We start from the raw sequence: 20,349 nt of genomic DNA, 5'->3' as shown, positions 1-20,349 counted from the left end.
CACTAGACTAGCGAAAAAAGCTCGAATTATGTTAATAGAATTACGAAAATTTTTCATATGTACGACTATGTTTCGTAGTCTCCGTGTCTGATCAGGGTTATACTGACAGCAGGGGATAAACTGGGCAACCCAAATTTACTGCGGCAGCTTCAATGTACTTGAATCCTAGAGAACAATTATCAAATTTAGTTTTTTTCACAATTCCCAAATTGGTTGGGCCAATGTTCCACTCCCAAAATTTAAGAGGTATGCGACATTGTAGGCCTACATATGTTATGGAAGAGAATGAATTCACTGGATTCAGTCTTAATTATGTAAGGAAAAAGTAGTCGTCATGGAGGGAAAATAGGTCAAAGGCTTCCTAAATGTACATTTTGGATTTTTTAAAATTGTTATTCATTAAAGGAAACAAAGATGGATCACAAACTTACAGGGGGTACATACCCAAGTCCTATATTACCACACGAAATTTTTAAATTTAACAATTTCTAAAATTTTAGGGGTGTGATCCTATGTATCCAGGGTTGCCAACTTTTCTTAAGAAAAAATCGGGACGGGATGTGTCGAACCCCTTCCCCCAGGAGACGACTATATGTACGAAGAGTCGTTGGAAACAATGTAAATATTTAGCTGAATAACACGTACCTGAATGAATGCGGCACCTCATTTTTTTTAAATTTTCCCACTCACTGCTCATCATTAGGTATAAGCAATATAGGCCTATGCAACAAACTCAAACTCTGTGTAAAAATGGCCCAGTAAAATATTGACTTTGAAAATCGATAAATCGGTCAATATACGTTCCGTCCCGACGCGGGACGCGGGACAAATCAGTCAAATCGTTACAGTCCCGACAGAGTCGAGACGGTTGGCAACCCTGTATGCACCCCTCCCATAATTCAGGGATGGGGAAAAGTACTCCTGTCAAAATTTAGAGAGAGTGGTTCTGTACACCCGTAAATCATGGCCCCTGAGCTAGGGACCAGGGGCACAAAAGTGCGATCAGTGACTATTAAGCTACTTCCAAAACTAACTTGGTCGAGGAACAAACCAAGAATCCAACGCACTAGAAGTAAGCGCTCTACCACAGCCACCCTGTTAAGTCTAATTCTCGAGACGAGAATCGAAACAAGACTAGAAATTTCTCCTTTCATGGACAACAGTACTCACGGTTATGCCGCACAGGTAAAGGAGATGATGTTTAGAATGAATGAAATGGTTGAATAAAGAATGATAGAAAACGGAAGAACCTCGAGAAAACTCTCAAACACTAATTGGTACGATCTGGGATCGAACCGGAGACTTCACAAGACAGAGGAACGCTCTACAACTGAATCACCACGGTCCAATATAACCAAACATCAATATTTCACTTGTCTATTTTAAAATTGCATGGTTCTTTGTTCATATGAATGCTATTCTTTCAAAGTACTTATTTCAACGTACCTCAGCTTATATATTCATTTAAGAAAAATCTCTCACTTGCCAAACTTGTGGTATGATCCCACTCCTTGCTTACTACCCAGTCAAAAATCTCTCTCTCTCTCTTATATATATATATATATATATATATATATATATATATATATATATATATATATATATATATATATATATATATATATATATATACAATAATATATAATATATATAACATACAATACCCTATGTAAATTATTATGATCTTATTTATGCATATAATTATTTTGCCTAATTTGCGTATAAAATGTGTTGTTCACGTATAATTATTTTTATTTATAGTAGTAAGTAAAGGATTAATTGTGGAAGTAATAGAGTTAATTTCATTTTTGTGTGTTATTATTATTATTATTATTATTATTATTATTATTATTATTATTATTATTTGGGTTTGATGTCATTTCATATATGTGAAGGGTCGAAATAAGATAGAATTTTATTAATATTGATTGCAAACAATATTTAATTGCAAGGCGAAGCTCTGGTTAAATTCTATATAGAAAATATAGGAAGTTGGGAACTCCGCTTTCATGAAACCCAGCACAGAAAAAAGGAAAAGTTTAAAGACAAGATTCTTTGTCTGCATGAAGAGAACACACTTGAGTTTGAAGCAACTGGTACATCGTTGCTAACTCTATCGTTCATAGTATAGGTGCATATGGATGAACTTTAAGTATCGAAGGGCATACAAAAGATATCGACGACAATTTTACTTCGGTCGCATACGTTGACAGCCGGATCGAGAACAGTCATTGTCAAAAACGGTTGCTGGAGTTGAGAGGCACATGCGAAAATATAGAATACAAAGAGGTGTGAACAAATGAGAACCTGGCCAGATCTAACACATATTTCCTCGGAAGCATCATCTCCAACGAACTTTTCGCCAACTCAGCGCCGGCCTAGCAATTTGAAGTTCTTCCCCACTTGGACGAGAAAAATCAAGGAAAAGAGCATTCCCTGTAGAAGCCTTCACCCCTGTAAATATTTATACTTCCACAAGTAATTCTTTAAGTGTTGTACAAGTTTTCTTTAAGTTTCGATATCGTAGTATGTAGGATAAGTTAGTCGCATGATAGTATGACTTAGAAAATAAATGAAGAAAGGTTTATTTCGGTGCAGGACGGCAAGTCCAACAGTTTAAACCTGAGGGGGATGCATAATAGATGTAAGAGCGACAAAGTTGTCGGAGAAGCAGATGTCCTGGGGAGAAAAAACAGCACCCACGTCGAACAAAATCACGATATGTTATTATAGGACAGCATGTCATATGTTCATATTGTGTATATTTTTGCGTGTGTATACTTATTTTAATATGTTGTGTGTTGACAAATAGTGCAATCACCCAAAAGCAATGAAAAGTAGGTGAAAATCTCAGTTGCGACAACCCCTCATGCAGGTAAAATGCCTACGAGTAATCCCGACAGGTGGCAGCACCGGCTAAAGCAAGTGTGAGGATGGGACACAGACAAGGTTGGACGACGACAAGCCTGGACAGCCTGGACACTTAATTTTAGTCACTCCCGACAAGGCTGGACAACGACAAGCTTGGACACTTCTCAATTTATCCTCTTTCGCCAGACTCGAATGAATTCCTGAGGTGTCCAAGCTTGTCGTGGTCAATCCCGACAAGCCTGGATACATCTCATTTTGGGTCGTTGACAGGGACGTAGCCAGAGTTCTGAGTTTGCGGGGGCCATATTTGCAAATGAAATAACCCATATATATAACGTGTGTGTGTGTGTGTATTGTGTACTCACGATAATTCGCTGAATTGGGTGGCGCGGCAACCGCGGATAATCAACACTAAAACGTCGTGTGGAGAACTCACCAATAAATTGTTATAATTAGACTAAACTTTAACTACTCTTTCGGGGGTTAAAAGAGGAAAGTAAACTTCTCCTACGAAATGCAATAATGAAACAATTTAAAAACTATGTATTAATAGTGTTGTTTACTTATACAAGGACATCCAACTAGAACATTAAAAAACGCAATACTTCATATAAATATTTTTTGATCCATTTATACAGGGTGTTTCAAAACAGCACCGACAACGTTTGGGAGGCAATTCCTGACACCAAGATAAGACAAAAAGTATAGACCAACCTGGGTGCACAAATGCTTCCTTTCGGAGTTATAGGCTGCCAAAAACATGAAAAAATGAACTTTAAAGGAGCATAGCTCCAATACTATGGGAGCTACCGCAGTCGGCTCAGAACTTCACACACATGTCCAAGTTTCCTGTGTTACTTCCACAACAATTTTTATAGAGATAGTTCGTGAGTACTTCAGATTATATGCACGTAGCCAAACTCCCTCTATAAAAAGGGAAGTACCGCAGGATTCTGAAACTTGGATATTTGGTTAGGAACATACCTAAGTGAAGTCTTGAACCGACTACGGTAGGTCACATACTTTTGGAGCTACGGACCTTCAAAATCATTTTCGGCAGCCTATAACTCCGAAAGGAAGAATTTATGCACCCAGGATGGTCTATACTTTTTGTCTTATCTTCGTGTCAGAAATCACCTCCCAAACATTGTTGGTGTTGTTTTGAAACACCCTGGATATACTGTACATTTTTGCCTTGTACCTTTATATACTTTGTAGATTGAGAAAATAGTTACAAATAATATAGTAAGTAATAGGTAACAGGTAATACAGTAACTATCCTAAAAAAGTGATATTACTTCCATGAGGTTACCTAAACTGAACACACAGGTTCTCAAGACATATTTTTGCGTTAAAATGTAATATTCTACAGAGTTAAAGAAACATTATAGCCTATACTAGACTAATAAACTTCAATGTAATTTCAACTGACTATCGTGTAAATTTAATAAACATTAACAAACTTTAGCATTTATTAAAGATCTTGATTTCCTTTATATATTAGCATATTTTTATTGTTCACAAAATCGTTAACGTCTTCCGTGCGTCTCAAACATAATATGAATATTAAAGAGGCCTACAATACTTGAACGTCCGTAAACATAAATCTAATCAAAGAAGTACATATAAAATAATAATTGGTAAAATATTGGTCTAATATTACAAACCATTTTTTATGCTGTTCTTGCATCCATCTGACAAGGTTCTGCCACATTGCATTTACAAATTACTTGCTGGACACAAATTGTACCGCATCTGCGACGACTTTCTGAATAGGCCTATGTGAATAATTTTATCTTCTTCAAGCTTAGCCCTATAATACCCCGCGTTACATATATGTAACATTGGGATTTTACTTCTTTATATTGAATACAATGGTGTTTTGCTGCTAATGCCCACTGTGGCACATCTGTAACAGTACGCTCAACACCACCTACTGGATTATTGCTGAACTTCTTGTCATTTTGTCCTCCCAGAAGTACTTGAAAGCATATTTTTTTGATTCTATGATATCACACTCTGGGTATTATAGGGTTAGAGACTATCTCTTGTTCTATTTCAAGTGCGGCTAATGCTGATGTTCTGTCCTGACAAGACTTACAACGAAGATATGATTTGAGCAGTGGCGTATTTAGGGGGCTCCGGGCTTAAGCCCTCCCCCCGAAATTTTATTTACTATATTAAAGTAAATGACATATCTTGCAGAATTTTCATATTTCCAGGACTAAAGTTAGCAAAGCCCCGAAATAAAATTGTAAATACGCCACTGGATTTGAGCCTCTTATGCACGCTGAAAGAACACTCACAAGAAGCTGATAACACAGGTAGCGTCAAGACTATTTTCAGGAAATTCGTAGTTTGGGGGAAAAATTGCCTTGGGCAGAACAACTCGCAGGTCCGCGATATTACTTAATTTTTACAAAACGAATTCATATTCAGGAAAATCTATTTCGAATTGCGTAGTAAACTCTTCCATTGCCTCCTTCATCAAGAACAGTTTTGTTTCAGGATGACATGCTTGAATGCCATCAATCACAGATATATTTTCCTTGCAGAATCTTCTGACAAACTCGTTCACAATGTTATCATTCTCCTAAATTTTCGTAAACAACTTAAAAGATGGTCCTAAATCTTCCAAATAAGTACAGATAACGATCACTAAAGTTCATAATTAACTTTTTAAGAACATGTTGGCCCTAATTGATATATCACATGAGTACCTTTCCATTTCAAAAACTATCACACATTTCAAAATGACGGATTTCAAAATAGCGGCGGTGGTTCCTGATCTACTTTGCCCATTTTTCTCTTGTCAATATGTGAAACTACCACTGCTTGAATTGTCTATCTATCTTTCACTATTTTTACGATTCAACAGTTTATTTGATATATTTCTATAACATAACTCTTCTCCCACCAACTTTGACCCCTCCCCCTCCGTTCCTTATGGCGCTCAGCCGCTATAATTTTGCACATAAAAATATTTTCACATACTCTATCAAGTGCACTATGTTTCATCCTGCATCTCAACTCATCCATTTGGACCCTTTGCTTGTTAGTCGGTTATAAAAAGTGCATTCACATAGATTTTTAGCCCATTTATAGGTACCTCAAGGCGACTTTAAGGCCGGAATCACCATGGGCTGGAAGAACCTAGCAATGTTAAAAATTACGACTCCCAGCCACAAAGTTACTGATCTTATACTCACATTACCGTTCACTTAATGTTTAAGAAATAGTCTATAAATGGGTTTAAAAAATAACCTTTTCTTAGAAGTACGAATAATTTCAGTTTACTATGGATAATTTTTTCATTTATTGTCGGATAAAAACAATTTGTAATATAATTTTAAATAAATATTTGAGGGGACCAGACCAAGATTTGGGGGGGGGGCGGTGCCCCCCGTGCCCCTCCCTAGCTACGTCCCTGGTCGTTGACAAGGTTGGACGACGACAAGCCTGGACACATTCCTGGGGTGTCCAAGCTTGTCGTGGTCGATCCCGACAAACCTGGACACATCTAATCTTAGGTCGCTGACGACAAGGTTGGCCATCGACAAGCCTGGACACATTCCTGAGATGTCCAGGCTTGTCGGGATCGATTTTGGATCGCTGACGACAAGGTTGGCCAACGACAAGCCTGGACACATTCCAATGGGCCGATTTGGTGCATTCAAAGCACGTAGATCTGACAAATACAACTGTTGATTCACTTGTACGGGTGTTCAAGGACAGTTAGTGTTATCAATGTACAAGGGCAACTGTTCTCTCTGATTATACTGCAGTGTTATTTTTATACCACCGTGATATTCACAAAAATCGTAAGAAGTACCACCGACATGAGGGTTCAAACCTATTCAAGCCATCAGGTTTTGGGGCCGCTACGTTTCGACGACACCGTTTCGGCGCCAGCTCAGTTCGGCGAAAATTTTATGTACAAGGGCACACATTTAAGTTAAACGAAAATTTTGTAAATAATAATAATCTCTTTTAATAAAAGATAAATAAATTTAAAATAATTCGAAAATCCTCTAGTAGAGGGCAGTAGCTGACTGGCGAGAATCAGCCAATAGCGATATAGATGCGAGCCATGCAACTCTATATTGAAGGGCATGTATGTATGAACTGGAAACGCCTTAACTGGTAGAGTTTGTTGGAACAGACATTTCAAATTGGGTCGTTGACGACAAGCCTGGACACATTACTCAAGTGTCCAGGTTTGTCGCGGTCGATCCCGACAAGCCTGGACACATCTCATTTTGGATCGCTGACAAGGTTGGCCAACGTCAAGCCTGGACACATTCCTGAAGGTGTTCAGGCTTGTCGGGATCGACCCCAAGATGCTTTGACATATCTCATTTTGGGTCGCTGACGACAAGGTTGCCAACGACAAGCCTGGACACAAAAAGTGTCTAGGCTTGTCGTCATCCAACCTTGGCGCGGTCCCGTGAGGATGGGGATAACTCAAGTGCAATGCATGCACATTATGTTTAAAACTAATTTGTGTATTTATTTGTGAAATCCTCAGGAGGCGCTGCATATCAAATGAAAACCAGATCTTTCTAGTTAACAGTGCAAGTGCCAGAACTTAAATAGTGTTTACCAGTTCCATGTAATTCAAGTGAGAACAAGGCAAAGTGTGGTAATGAAGTCAGATAGTGCAATGACCTGTGGTGGAAACCCCCTCATACCGCAATCATCCCCGCCAGGGACGTGTAGTGCATATTACCGCTGTTACCGGCGATAACGGTAAAAATATGACAGTTTTCCGTGGTATTCATATGTCTAAATTTCATCATCAACATGGGAAGATGTTTACATATTTTCCTTTTCTTTCCTTCTTTCTTTTTCTTTTCTTTTTTTTTTTTTTTAAGTTCAGACGGCCTCTGCCGCATTTAGCCAGCGCCAAATAGGAACATACTGTTGTTGATACCGCAGATTTCAGAGGTAACGCGAACCCCGATAGCGGTCATTCACTCCAGAAGTACCTTTCAGCGTGCCAGCCAGAAGCATCCTGCGCGCTCGTATTTGGACTTTTCGGAATGGCCCTTATGTTACCGTTCGGCTGAGTGGATCAGGAAAACGTAGGAACGTTCCCTGTCAAAACAAGGAGAATCTAGAATAATATCAACATGTTTACTCTACCCGCTCTCCTCTCGCTAATAGGATCGAGCTGGCAGTGATTTTACTATACTGTTTAGTTTGCTTTCCCATTCCAAGGACGAAAATTTGGCTGTAATTTCCATATTCGTGAGGTTATTATATTGTCTTAACAGTATACAATTTCAGATAAATGTAAATAGCAGGTTTTTCATAGTACTGTAATAACATTGAACACCTGCCACTGTGAGACTGTATGTTCCTAGGTGCATGTTTTATGTGTTAAAATATCATTTTCGCATGATTTTGTATATTATTATGTTACCTTTAAATTTGAATAATATGCCAATAGAGAAGAAGAAGAATATATTCCATAAGATATTCTAACAAACACATTTAATATGTATGCTTTGATTCAAAATAAAGCTTCTTATTGACTGTTAATTTGAGCTATAGGAATTTATTATTATTATTATTATTATTATTATTACTGAGATTTCTAGCTGTTTAAACGCTAGAAAAATTAGATGGTAGTTGTCTCGTGCCTCAAAGAGCAAAGATATTGTCAGTCCCTGAAGCGTGTCATTAAATATACAGGAATGCCCATCGATGAAACACATTGTGCTATATGTGAACTGTTTCAAGATCAAGGGGGAATAGTAATGATAGAGAGAAATAGAAATGTTTCCGGTGCTCTTTCTAATTCGAATACTTATTATTATTTAGGATTTATGCTAATTGAAAGTAATTTGTTTTTTTATTTAGTATAGAATCCTTTCTATTCATCAAATTCCCAGCTTAGTAATTGAATTTGCACTTTGATGCAGTTTGATGTGTTTGAAAAAGAACTGTGCAATCGTCTTCATCATACCGTAGTTTGACTGTCCCAAATTATGTATGACTGACTGACTAGTTTTCAATACAGAAAACTTTTTGCTCAAACAAAAGATAGAGCTTCGGTTATGGTTGGTGAGGTAGAAGTCTAATTTTTTCATAGTTATGCCCATAGGCTTAATTTAGTTTTAGAAAAGTCCGTTGACTGTACAAAAGAGTGTAAGTTTTTTTTTTTTTTTTAACTATGTCGTGACTTGCGTCTTTTTTCTCGAAGTCTTCAAAAAGAACAAATGCTCTGCACTATGTAGTCAACAAAAGTACCCCAACAGCTTCAAACACAAGGTGGAACTGTAGAAGTAGGATAAATAATGTGCTGTATAGCTTAAAAGATGAACTGTTAGGACTTTTAACTCCACGACGAAAACATCGGTAAATGGGATTCTCAAATCAGAGTTCGTGTAGCAAAATTCTATCAAACCCTTCAAAGTTTTGACTTCAATTTTTTACTTGAACTGTTTTATGTTATAGGATAAAGTAAGAAATCTTGTTCAATATCTTAGAAAAGAAAATTCATTATGTAAGTTACTATAGAAAGAAAATAGATGACTGAAGAATATCTAAGATTATTGAGAGACGGTTTCGATTGTATCTAGTAAAAAATGGAAGAACCTGATTTTTCAAAAAGATCAAAGTAAATGAAGTGAGATTTGACCCCCCTCCTAAAAATTGATGCCAATGCCTATAGTTTGAAATGGTTGCTACACTAAAAGAAAAAAGTACTAGATTTTCTGATATTGAAAAACTAGATACCGAAAAACTAGAGATAATAACAACCGGTAACAATCGTCAAAGTGTTACGCCACGCTACTGATCCCCGCCATAAAAATTCGCAGTAGGCAGAAAGCGAGCCCAGACTTTTGGCAACAAGAAGGGTTTGTTGAAAGGGAATAGCGGGGAAGAATGAGAGTAATTCGTGTCTGGTCATCGGAAGAGAAGGAATAAAAGTTCATCGTAACCAACTGTATACTTAGGTACAGAACAGTATTTTTTCAATAAGCTGAAACTTTGAACTATCGTTGCAAGTTATTTTAAAGCCAGTGTCATCTTCCCTTTAGTATTAGAGTGGTGAAAATTAGATAGCCGTACCATAGCCACCTAACGGGCTGGATCGCGCTAGTTAGGCGAGACGAGCAGCTTCCTGAAAACTAACTACACTACGGGCACCAGAGAATGGGAAACTTCAATTGTTTCCTAAAAGACAAGGCGTAGGCGAAACAGGAGAGTGGCAGAAGTCTTGTTCCAATGGGAAAAGGAGCAAGGCCATCGTTGGACCGACGACCCACTAGAAACGGAATATAGTGAGGCCAACGCAAGAAGAGGACATGGAATCCACAGGAACCACCAGGAACTAGGACCAGGATGTGTGACATAACGTGCACGAACTGATTATAAGTAAAGATAGGCCTAAATCAGTATAAAGAACTTTTCGGCGAAAGAATTTGAAATTCAAAATATTTTTTTTCTTTCCATCTGTGAACCAAGTGTAAAGTGTGATATAACGTGTGCTTACGGCATATTAAAGTTCATTCATCCCAATGAAATCAAAGTGCATCATTGTCCACAGGAAGTCCATTAAGGTATGTAGAAATTGTACCAATATTCTGTATTATTTTCAGCTGTCCTGAAGTTGTCGGAGTCCAGTACGACATGGTTGACCAACCTCTAATGTTGCGTGAGTGGGAGATAGTATTCACTCCTTCCACCTGGAGTATGGTTTCTGTACCACAGGATGTACACTCATGTCCAAAATTATTGTCGCATGTCTATAAATATGTTGTTGTAGGAATATAATTAGATAACGAATTCTCCCGGTATTTCTTATGATGTTAGTATGTGTATAATCGGCAAAGACATGTATGTGGTAAATTTCATGTCAAAAGAGCAGTAAATAAGAATAAAAAGAAAAGAAAATTTTCTTGTCCATTTAGCAACATTTTATTTTACTCATTCTAATTTTCGTATTTATAATTCTTTCCCTATGAAATTTACCACCAATATACATTTCCCAATTATACACCTAGTATCGGTTTTAAAAATACCCTGCAAAATCATTATCAAATTATATTCTTATAAGAAGACAGTTATAGATATGCGACAATAATTTTGGACATGAGAGTACATCCATGAATCATGGCATAAACAGTTTATCATTAGAGAAAAATATACTGTGGATGTACTCCTCTCCCAAGTACCCCAGTTTGTCAGTGTTGGCAACCAATTTTTGTAAAATTGAGAAGTTTGTAAAACAGTTTCCGTACGATGAAACGTTTATACACCAAGCTTGGCAGAAACATCACAAGGCGCTATAACAAAAAGACGTTGAGTATTACAGTCTCCCAATCATCCTAAGTTGTCAGTGTTTTCAACCATTCTAAACTACCTTTTCTCGAAAAACTGCCTGATCATGTCACAACGAAGCTCCTATGACTAGATGTACGCATGACTCATCCAACCCTTTCTTTCTATATGAGCTCCTAATCAGTGCGGTTCGTTATGTTGTCAGCAGTCATGTCTCATGATATATGTTCAGCTACATGTTCATGATATTAGAAAACATAAAAATACCGCCAAGCTAGTATACTGCTATTTGAAGAGCTTTCATTTTGAAAATGTTAGCAACTGACAGGCTGGGGTACTTGGTGAATGGTACCAACCACAGTATATTTGCTGTTGTGTCGAATGATGTTTATTTCAACTTTTGTCTCTATGCATGCCAGAGATGGAGTGGGTCAGTGGGTCGGTGGGTCAAGTTTTCTGGGTGGGTCAGTGGGTCGTGGGTCAACAGTATGTGACCCACTGTGACCCACCACCCACCCTGACCCACTGCGACCCACCGACTCAGTATGATCTACCGACCCTCTCTGCTCACTGCATTGTAGATAGTATCTTCTGAGGACTGGTAAATTTGTCTTAGTTTTACTTTCAAGATCTTCATTTCCCTTCCTTTTCCACTTGTTTGTCTACTTACCTGAGGTGAGTATATCTAACCTAGTGAAAAAAGAACATCAGGACTTTTGGATATTGATATTTTTAATTGTACTAATAGCAATAGGACTTATACTACTACTACTTGGCTTTAGAGACCTGAGCTAACTACTGTAAAAAAATACATTCAATTTTTTGTATAATAATTTATATATTACAGTGATTCAAAAATTTGACTATGTGTGCCTGATCATCACGGTCAAATTGCAAAGTCAAATGAAATTACTTTTGGTATATAGTTAGGCCTTAATCCAAACTGGGATGTTATATTGCTCTTATTATAATGCATAATATCCTAAGATAGAGAGGATCCGAGTTTTTGCGAAAAAAAAATAGTATCTCGCAAACCGTTAAACTTACGGAGCTGAAATTCAGTGTATTAACTCTTTATTGAAAATAAACAGAATGTGTCCTAGCATTTTTTTAAATTCTCCTTTATGTGTGTGTGTGTGGGGGGGGGGAGCGGGCACTTTCTATATATGGAAAAGTGGTAGTGAGTTGGTTTGTAAAAATGATCGAAAACGATCGATGTTATTTAAGAAAAAAAAATACAGTGCTTGGCTTCATATATCCATTGCTTTCTACTATAATAATTGCTGAAGCTTATATTTATTATATGGAGCGCTTACAGCACAGGGCAATCAACCCAAAAACTTGTGACTAAAATAGGCATAAAATTTGTACTGTAAGCTTAATTACACGAAAATTTTAAGTTTGGATTGTACGCATAATTATATGGAAAATCTTACTCTTTTTTTCCCCTTTACGTTGGTTTTCTTACCTTGATTTGGAACTTTCAAATTTCATTCTTTTTTCCACTGAAAAGTATTGATAATTCAACAAGGAAATAATTATACTATAATAATTTAAATTCATCGTAATTCGGCCCATGGCAAACAGCAGTGTGGTAATTGAAGGGGAAGAAGGAGGGAAATTCCCATTCACCTCTGAACACTCCAGGCACCTCGTTCCCTTTCGCTTTCTAGACGGGGTAGGGAACTTGGTAATGGCATCAAACCTTCATGTGTAATTACAAAAATTAAATGTATAAACAAATAAGAAATCATCAGTTTATCAGGCTTTAATTGATAATTTATTCACAAGATTTCTTATCGAAGGCGTGGTAGATGAAGTTTCTGTTCCCCATGAGTCGACATTGCCAACTGACATGGTCGATATGGAAAAGATGTGTGGTGAGAGAGAGATTATACTTCTTGCTGAGTATTTCAAAACTGACTAAGAAAAATCGTTATCAGACTTAAGTCGAACAAGCAGATTGTCGATGAGGAGTTGCAGAAATCGGGTAGAAGTATTATCAATTTCCACGACAGTGCGAGAACGGGGATTTCCCCTTATGAATTTACAGATGACTGCTATTAGAAATAGACTAAGTGCTCAAACATTGTCTAACTTGTTGTTCATCAATGTTAATGGCCCACCGCTAGACAAGCTCAAAGTAGACGAGCTAGTTATTTCTTGGCTGAAGGATGGACATCATTCCGCTGCGGATGATTTACCACGAAAAAGTTACCAACAGGAAATAAACCCGATTTCAGATTTGTTTTAAGGTGGAAAATTACGAGTTATAGAAAATGTATACTTGTATTAGTAATAACTTATTTGTGTTATCCAACTTTGTACCTATTTTTTAGTAAGTCTCTTCTTTGCTTTAGGTAAACTACTTTGAATAAATATTCATAATAATTGCAATTATGCATATTTGTAACTTAAATTTAACGTGGTGTTTTAGTGATTACACAAATTATAATTATGAGCATACTTTATGGAGATTCTCTCACATAGGGTACCCGAGCACCTTTATAAACTATGAAAAACTGATTTTTCAAGTTTTTTTTTTGTGAGAAAAATACTGTGAACTGAGAAACCATAACCTTTTCCATATTGTACAGGGGTATTTTCCTGCGAATAGAAGTTTCTTGTGGAATGCGTTCAGAAATTCACACTTGCAAGAATACTCTCTTAGTACAAGTATATTTTAGGCACACACTAATTTCTCCCCACCTCGAAGTGCTACAGTTTCCTCATTGACAATCACTTTACCATTTTATATCATAAAGGTCAGATCCACCGTTATTTTAACAGAGTGGTGCTTGAGCGATTGACTACAAATTCAAACTCCGATTAGTGACAATTTCACAGTCTTGTTTTATTTTAAGTGTAAACTCTTTAGTCAGTACAGAAGAGGCCGTGGATCGTATTCAGAGTTGATGACGATGGATTTTGGTTAGTCAGAATAGGTCACAGTGGATGAAAGTGGTTCATGGTGGGTGGTGGGTCACAGTGGGTCAGAGTGGGTCACGGTGGGTGGTGGGTCATGGTGGGTGGTGGGTCACAGTGTGTCACGGTGGGTGGTGGGTCACCGTGGGTGGTGGGTCAGTAGGTCGTGGGTCACCGTGGGTGGTGGGTCATGTTTTCATTGACCCACGCCAACTGATGCATGCAATGGTCAGGCAATCTTTCGAGAAAATGTATTTTAGAATGGTTGGAAACGCTGACAATATGAATGCTTGTTGGTTTACACTAACATACTACAAACTAGTATGGGTTCCAGTCTAATTATGTACGTCAATGCTGTCGACTTCATGTAAAAATCTTGAATGTTCACATTAGTTGGCAACACAGCCATTTTTTTGAAGACAGACGTTCACACTATGTTTTCTATTGTCGAATACTTATTCTGTCACATTTGTTCTATATTCGTTCCGTGACACGCACACCATTTGAAACATTATGATGTTTACACTTGGTTGGCAACACTGACAACCTAGGATGACTGGAGGACGGTAATACTCAACATCTTTTTGTTATAGTGTCGTGTGATGTTTCTGGCAAGCTCTGTGTATAAACGTTTCATCGTACGGAAACTGTTTTACTTCTCATTTTTACAAAAATGGTTGGCAACACTGACAAACTGGAGTACTTGGGAGAGGAGTACATCCACAGTGTATTTTCTCTAATGACAATATTTATGCCGCGTTTCATGGATATAGCTTACATCCAGTGGCACAGAAACCATCTTCCACATTGTATTTACAGTTCGTTGACCAAGTACGTACGTCAGGGTGCAAAGTGATATCGTCAAACCCTTGCCCAAGTCACGTTCTAGCAATGGGCCAAAAATGAACATGATAGGTTCAGATGCTTTTGCGTGATACATCTTAACATTCATTTCTATTCTGTAGAATATGCCATTCATAGGGTCACAAGCACCAACAAAGTGGCCCCTTATAGGGTCAAGTTGCGGGTTTGCCCGTGATTTGAAAACTGCTGCATATTTCTCATAAGAGCTTTCAGACGATATATAGGTTTTCTACAGGTACTTTGTCCCGGTATGGAATCATCCCTAGTGAGTCCCAAGTGGATGAATGTGTGCTGCGCAACGAAGGGAAAGGATGGGAGGAGGAAGCAATAATACTCTGCTTCTGAGTAGATACGTAGATTAAAGGAACAACTTAACAGAAGTTATTTTTATTACAGTGGGTAAAAAAAAAGTATTTGGACACCCCGCACAAAAACAAAAGAGCCGCTACTTTACTGGGTACGTAAGAGATTGGATTTTCCATGGTCGGCCTGTTCGCAATTTAGTTTGTGGTATTTCTTCTGTTTTGTGTGTGTTTATAATATAACCAACAGTGGAAGGTAACCTGTCTACTATACGGTCAATTTCTCGGTAATTTTTACCTTCCCCATACAATTTCACAAATTTCGTTCACCTAGCGTTGTCTCTCAGTTTTCTTCCCACGATACTGGTTTCGTCTTCAATTGCTATGAACTGCCTCATTCTACTTGCTAGACTTCCCATGTGTACTGAAGGAACTCTTCAGCTCTTATTTTTGAGTGATTTGTTCGCGATCACAGCGCTGTCCAAATACTTTTCTTGCCACCCTCGTATCTACCTACTTAGTTTTCCTTCACTCATGGCTGTCAGATGGGGTACATAGCAGTATTCAATATGCAACAAACTACCATACCTGTGTTAATGCCTCCAATAATCTTTTGTTCTATATTGTATTGCATATACAGTGACTAGCAGAATTATTCGGACAGTTCCAATGAAATACATATAACGGGCTGTGGCTCCGAAATGAAAAACATTTTGTACACAACACTACATAAGAAAAAGGAGCTATATATGCATACCTGAAAAACACAAAGGAGCGTGTAGTTGCTGTTAACAGTACGGATATAAGTAATCGCAATGAATACCATACCCAATATTTTCCCAGCAAAATTATTCGAACAGTATGACATCTATGAGAATGACGCAAGTACTACGAAATATGGCGCTAGTGTTGAGGATTGTGTTAAGTACTGCAGTCGTTATTGTGGCAGTAAGATACAACAATTCGTTGTCAATACGAAGAATGGGTCTGGAGACACGAATTGCCCTGTATGGCAACGTCTTAGACACAGAATCAGTAGATCTAGCATTTGAACAGCGGCGATTAGCAATTTTACACCATGAAAAAGGAAAAAAAGCTACAGAGAACTTGCAGAGATGTCGCAAATGACAAAAAGTACAGTATGTGATATTATCAAGAGATACAATGTTGAAGATCGAGTTGATTTCCTCCCTAGCACGAGACGTCCAAAGACATTTTCGGAGAGACGGGAATCTGCTATAGTCCGGAAAGTAAAAAAGGATCAACGAATAAGTGCTCCAAAAAACGCTGCCGAGATTGGAGAAAAAATTGGGATCGACGTAAGACCCGATACAATTAGAAGAGTCCTGAGAAGAACTGATTTTCATGGCCGCATAACATGCAGAAAGCCTCATATCAACAAAACAAAACAAACAGGAGGAAAATACTAGTTTTGCGAAATAATACCAGTATATGGGTGCCAATTGGTAGAACTCCGTGATTTTTCTCATGAAAGCAAGTTCAATATCTTCTGTTCTGATGGGAAGATAATTGTGTGAAGAAGACCCAATACAGAGAAGAGAAACAAAATCTGCAGCTGTCAGTAAACTTAATGGTATGGGGCTGCATGTCAGCGTCTGGAGTAGGTGAGCTGGTGTTCATCGAACAGTCAGTAAACAAACACCTCTACCTGCAAATTCTCAAAGATAATTTAAAGAACGCAGAAAAATGGGGATATTAGATACATTCAAATTAGACCAAGATAACCCGAAACAGAGCTCATATTGTAAAACTGTGGTTACTATTCAATTGCCCAAAGACATTCCATCCACCTCTTCAGTCTCCAGATATGAACCCCATTCAACATTTGTGGGATAAACTAGAGAAATAAGTTCGAAATGTGTGATAAACTAGAAAAACAAGTTCAAAATATGTGAGAAACTAGAGAAAGAAATTCGAAAAACATTGATAACCTCAAAGGCGCATCTGAAGGACATGGTTCGTCAAGAATGGGCCAAGATGCATACACTCGCACACTTGTGAATGGTATTATATGTCAAATAGACTACACGCAGTTCTTAAACAGAAAGGATTACCTTCTAGATATTGAGTTTTATTTTTTTATTTTTATTTTATTTATTTATTTTTTTTTTTTTTTTGCTCGATAAGGGATTTCTGATCAGGTATCCGAATAATTTTACAACACCCGAATTCGTGTTGTTTGTGTTTTGATCTCACTACATTCATTGTTATGTTATTTTATTTTCGAAGTGTAAAATTGTTTTTTTTTTTTGTTTGTTGAATGTCAGAAAATAACATTTACATTTTTTTCTTTGAAATAAATCCCATCTTTTGTCAAACACTACAGTGTCCGAATAATTCTGCTAGTTACTGTATGGTATTTTGTGTTTTCATCCTAGGTTTGGCTGTTCAAATACTTTTTTACCCACTGTATGCTGCTTCAGTTCTTAGGATTATGAAAATCTTACAGATACCCTATGATTCTAGAAGAAATGCAGAAAAAGGAAGGAAAAAGGGAATGGAATTCGATCCTGTAATGAAATCCTGTGTAAGTTTGTAGTCTTGCAATGTATTCACTCGCCCACGGGGAGTCGAAAGAACTTCCGGCTTTATACCACACGTTGAGCTTTTCGGCCGTAGCACGTCGCATAAGCCTCAAAAGAAGGGGTTTTATTGTTTCTGTATTTGCGTAGGATATCTTGATTGCAGAAGCTAATACAGTACATGTTTAACAAACAATGTAGATACTAGGTTTAAACAAATAAATTAACATTTTACTCCCTTACGTCCTTTTCCCAGCTCATTTACTAGAAATTTGTTTCTTTCCCTTCACTACAAAAATCAGTCAAAATTACGATTGCCAGGATTAACTCAATCGACCATTTTCTTTTTTGCTTTTAATTTTATTATTTAGGGGAAAACGGGGTAATGGCACGCTGGGTATAATTGCACACACCCCTGTTTACAAAGAAGCAGAAGGCGGCCTGCATGGTGCCCAACGTACAGTACTTCACTTGTGTGGAAGAGCGCTGCAGAGAACGTAGTGCGGAGTATGACTATATTGAAAATCTGTTTTTCTTCAAAAATTCAGCAGTTTTCTTTAGTAGCTAAGTTCAAACTTACTTCTGGGGTACGGTATTTTTGTAGTCAATATGTATGAATAAATATAGGGTTAGTATTTTGTTATAATATTTATGCATGCCAGTCAACAAAAAGAAAGATGTCTTGATTTGGGGTAATAGCACGCATGAACACACAAGTGCGTGTGATTAAAATGCCTCATCAGGCTTTGGAAAGTATGGTACGTTGCCCATGAATCCAGAAGTTTTTATAGATGCTGATTTTGCTGCAAGTGATCAGTGCTGTAGTCAGACTAAGAAGAATATGGAAGCAGACCTTTCTCTTGATGCAATTGACTCGACGAAACAAAAAATTTAGTGATATTTCGCTGGACCATCAAGGGAAGTCACCAATTCCGAAAAATTCTCCGCAATAGTCCCGTTAACAGCAATTTCTCCAATTCCTAGGTAAAAATTATAGTCAGTGAAACAGATGGGGAAGCACAAAGCTCAGAAATTCTAACAGCAATGCGTCGTAAGGATCTTCTTCAATAAAAAGAGCGAAGAAAGCAAATACGTTTAGGGAATATAATCACATGGAAGTATAAAAAAGAATTTAACTAAGAACTCAACTGTTGCGTGCTATTTCCCTCAACTGCAGGGTAACTGCACAGTGTAAGGTTTCAAATTTCTGTCTATCTTATAACTGAGAGTAATTACGCAATAGTTCCGAGTTATTTCATGGTAAACATACGTGGCTATGTACAGCACTATTCATTGGATTACATGGTGCTCTCTCATTGCTGTTCTTCGCAATTAAAAAAAAAAATCTTGTCATTACTCCCTTTTCCCCTAAATAGTTTCGAGAACATTTACTGTAAGGAATGTTTTCTATAATCTCCACCTAATAACCATTCAACTTTAATAAACGCTGAAAAATCGTGAACTACAGTATACACGCGCAAGATTGAATTAACATAAGTACATTGCTACCCTCTCTCTCTCTCTCTCTGTTAGTGGATATATTAAAGTTGGCAAGATTCCGCCATTCTACTCAGTAGCGTCATTTCAGATTTGGCGGGGGGGGGGGGCAAGACCCCTTGATATATGTAAAATTTCGCGTTTTTCACTGACTACTATTCTATTGATAAAATCTATATAAATATCAAACTCGGGGGGGGGGGACGAATGCCCCCGCTAAATGACGCCCCTGATTCTACTATATATAATTTGTTAAAATGTAATAAAAATACAAACAAAAATGAACTCCTGAGAGATATCCACTGAAGAAAGTATAGAAAACATGAAGAAAATGTATTTTTTAAGTTACAGCACCGTTCTGGAGATTAAAAATTTTGAACATTGATTTAAATTTAAGAAGTCTGAATTTAGTGTGAAATTTTAACAGCATTACTCTACTAATATATTTAACAATCTAGCAAAGAAAAATATTAAAATTTGCAAACCACATTTCTACAATTCTTTAACTCTTACCTATAACAGACGGTTCCAAGTCAACAGACACTGCTCTAGGTACTCTTTTGTAAGTTCCTGCTTCACTAAAGAACGTATTCGAATTATCGTCACTTTGTTTCGACTTGTCAGAAGGTATGTATCCATCAGGTTGAATGCCATGTTCCAAGCAATACAGCTCCCAACACGAGTTACCCATTTGGACACCTGCCTGTCCGACGTGAATTGATATACACTCGCGCTGAAAAAAATAAAATAGTAATCACGTTGTCCGAGGAGAAAAGACTGGTAAGGCAAGCATTGAAAATATTGTGAAAACTATTTCAAAGTGGGGTGCATTTTTTTTTTAAAAAATTGGAAGTAGAAAACAATAAAATTTAAGAATGAGAACACATTGCATGGAATCTTTCTTACAGACAAGTTATCAAAACTGAGGAAAATATTTGGACCAAAACTATTGGCAAATGGAGAACGTTAATCAACGAATATACTGTGGGTAATTAAATTATTACTAAGGCAAATCACTCATACGGGGAACTGAGATGCATGTAGGTTGAAGAAAA

General features: G+C 37.4%; 1 protein-coding gene across 1 annotated transcript in view; it reads right to left on the bottom strand.

The window, feature by feature from the left end:
• Positions 1-20,349, bottom strand: part of LOC145688439 (tubulin alpha-1 chain-like) — a 181,316-nt gene that overhangs the window by 127,355 nt on the left and 33,612 nt on the right. Inside the window, exon 2 of the mRNA XM_081762673.1 lies at positions 19,808-20,027. Coding sequence (XP_081618799.1) covers positions 19,808-20,027 — 220 coding nt within the window. The remainder of the gene's footprint in view (positions 1-19,807; positions 20,028-20,349) is intronic.

The sequence above is a fragment of the Thermobia domestica genome, chromosome 6 (assembly GCF_964235325.1).
Source record: "Thermobia domestica chromosome 6, izTheDome1.hap1.1, whole genome shotgun sequence".
Taxonomy (NCBI): domain Eukaryota; kingdom Metazoa; phylum Arthropoda; class Insecta; order Zygentoma; family Lepismatidae; genus Thermobia; species Thermobia domestica.
The sequence above is the reverse complement of the archived record's forward strand: the minus strand, read 5'-3'. Positions and strand labels throughout refer to the sequence as shown.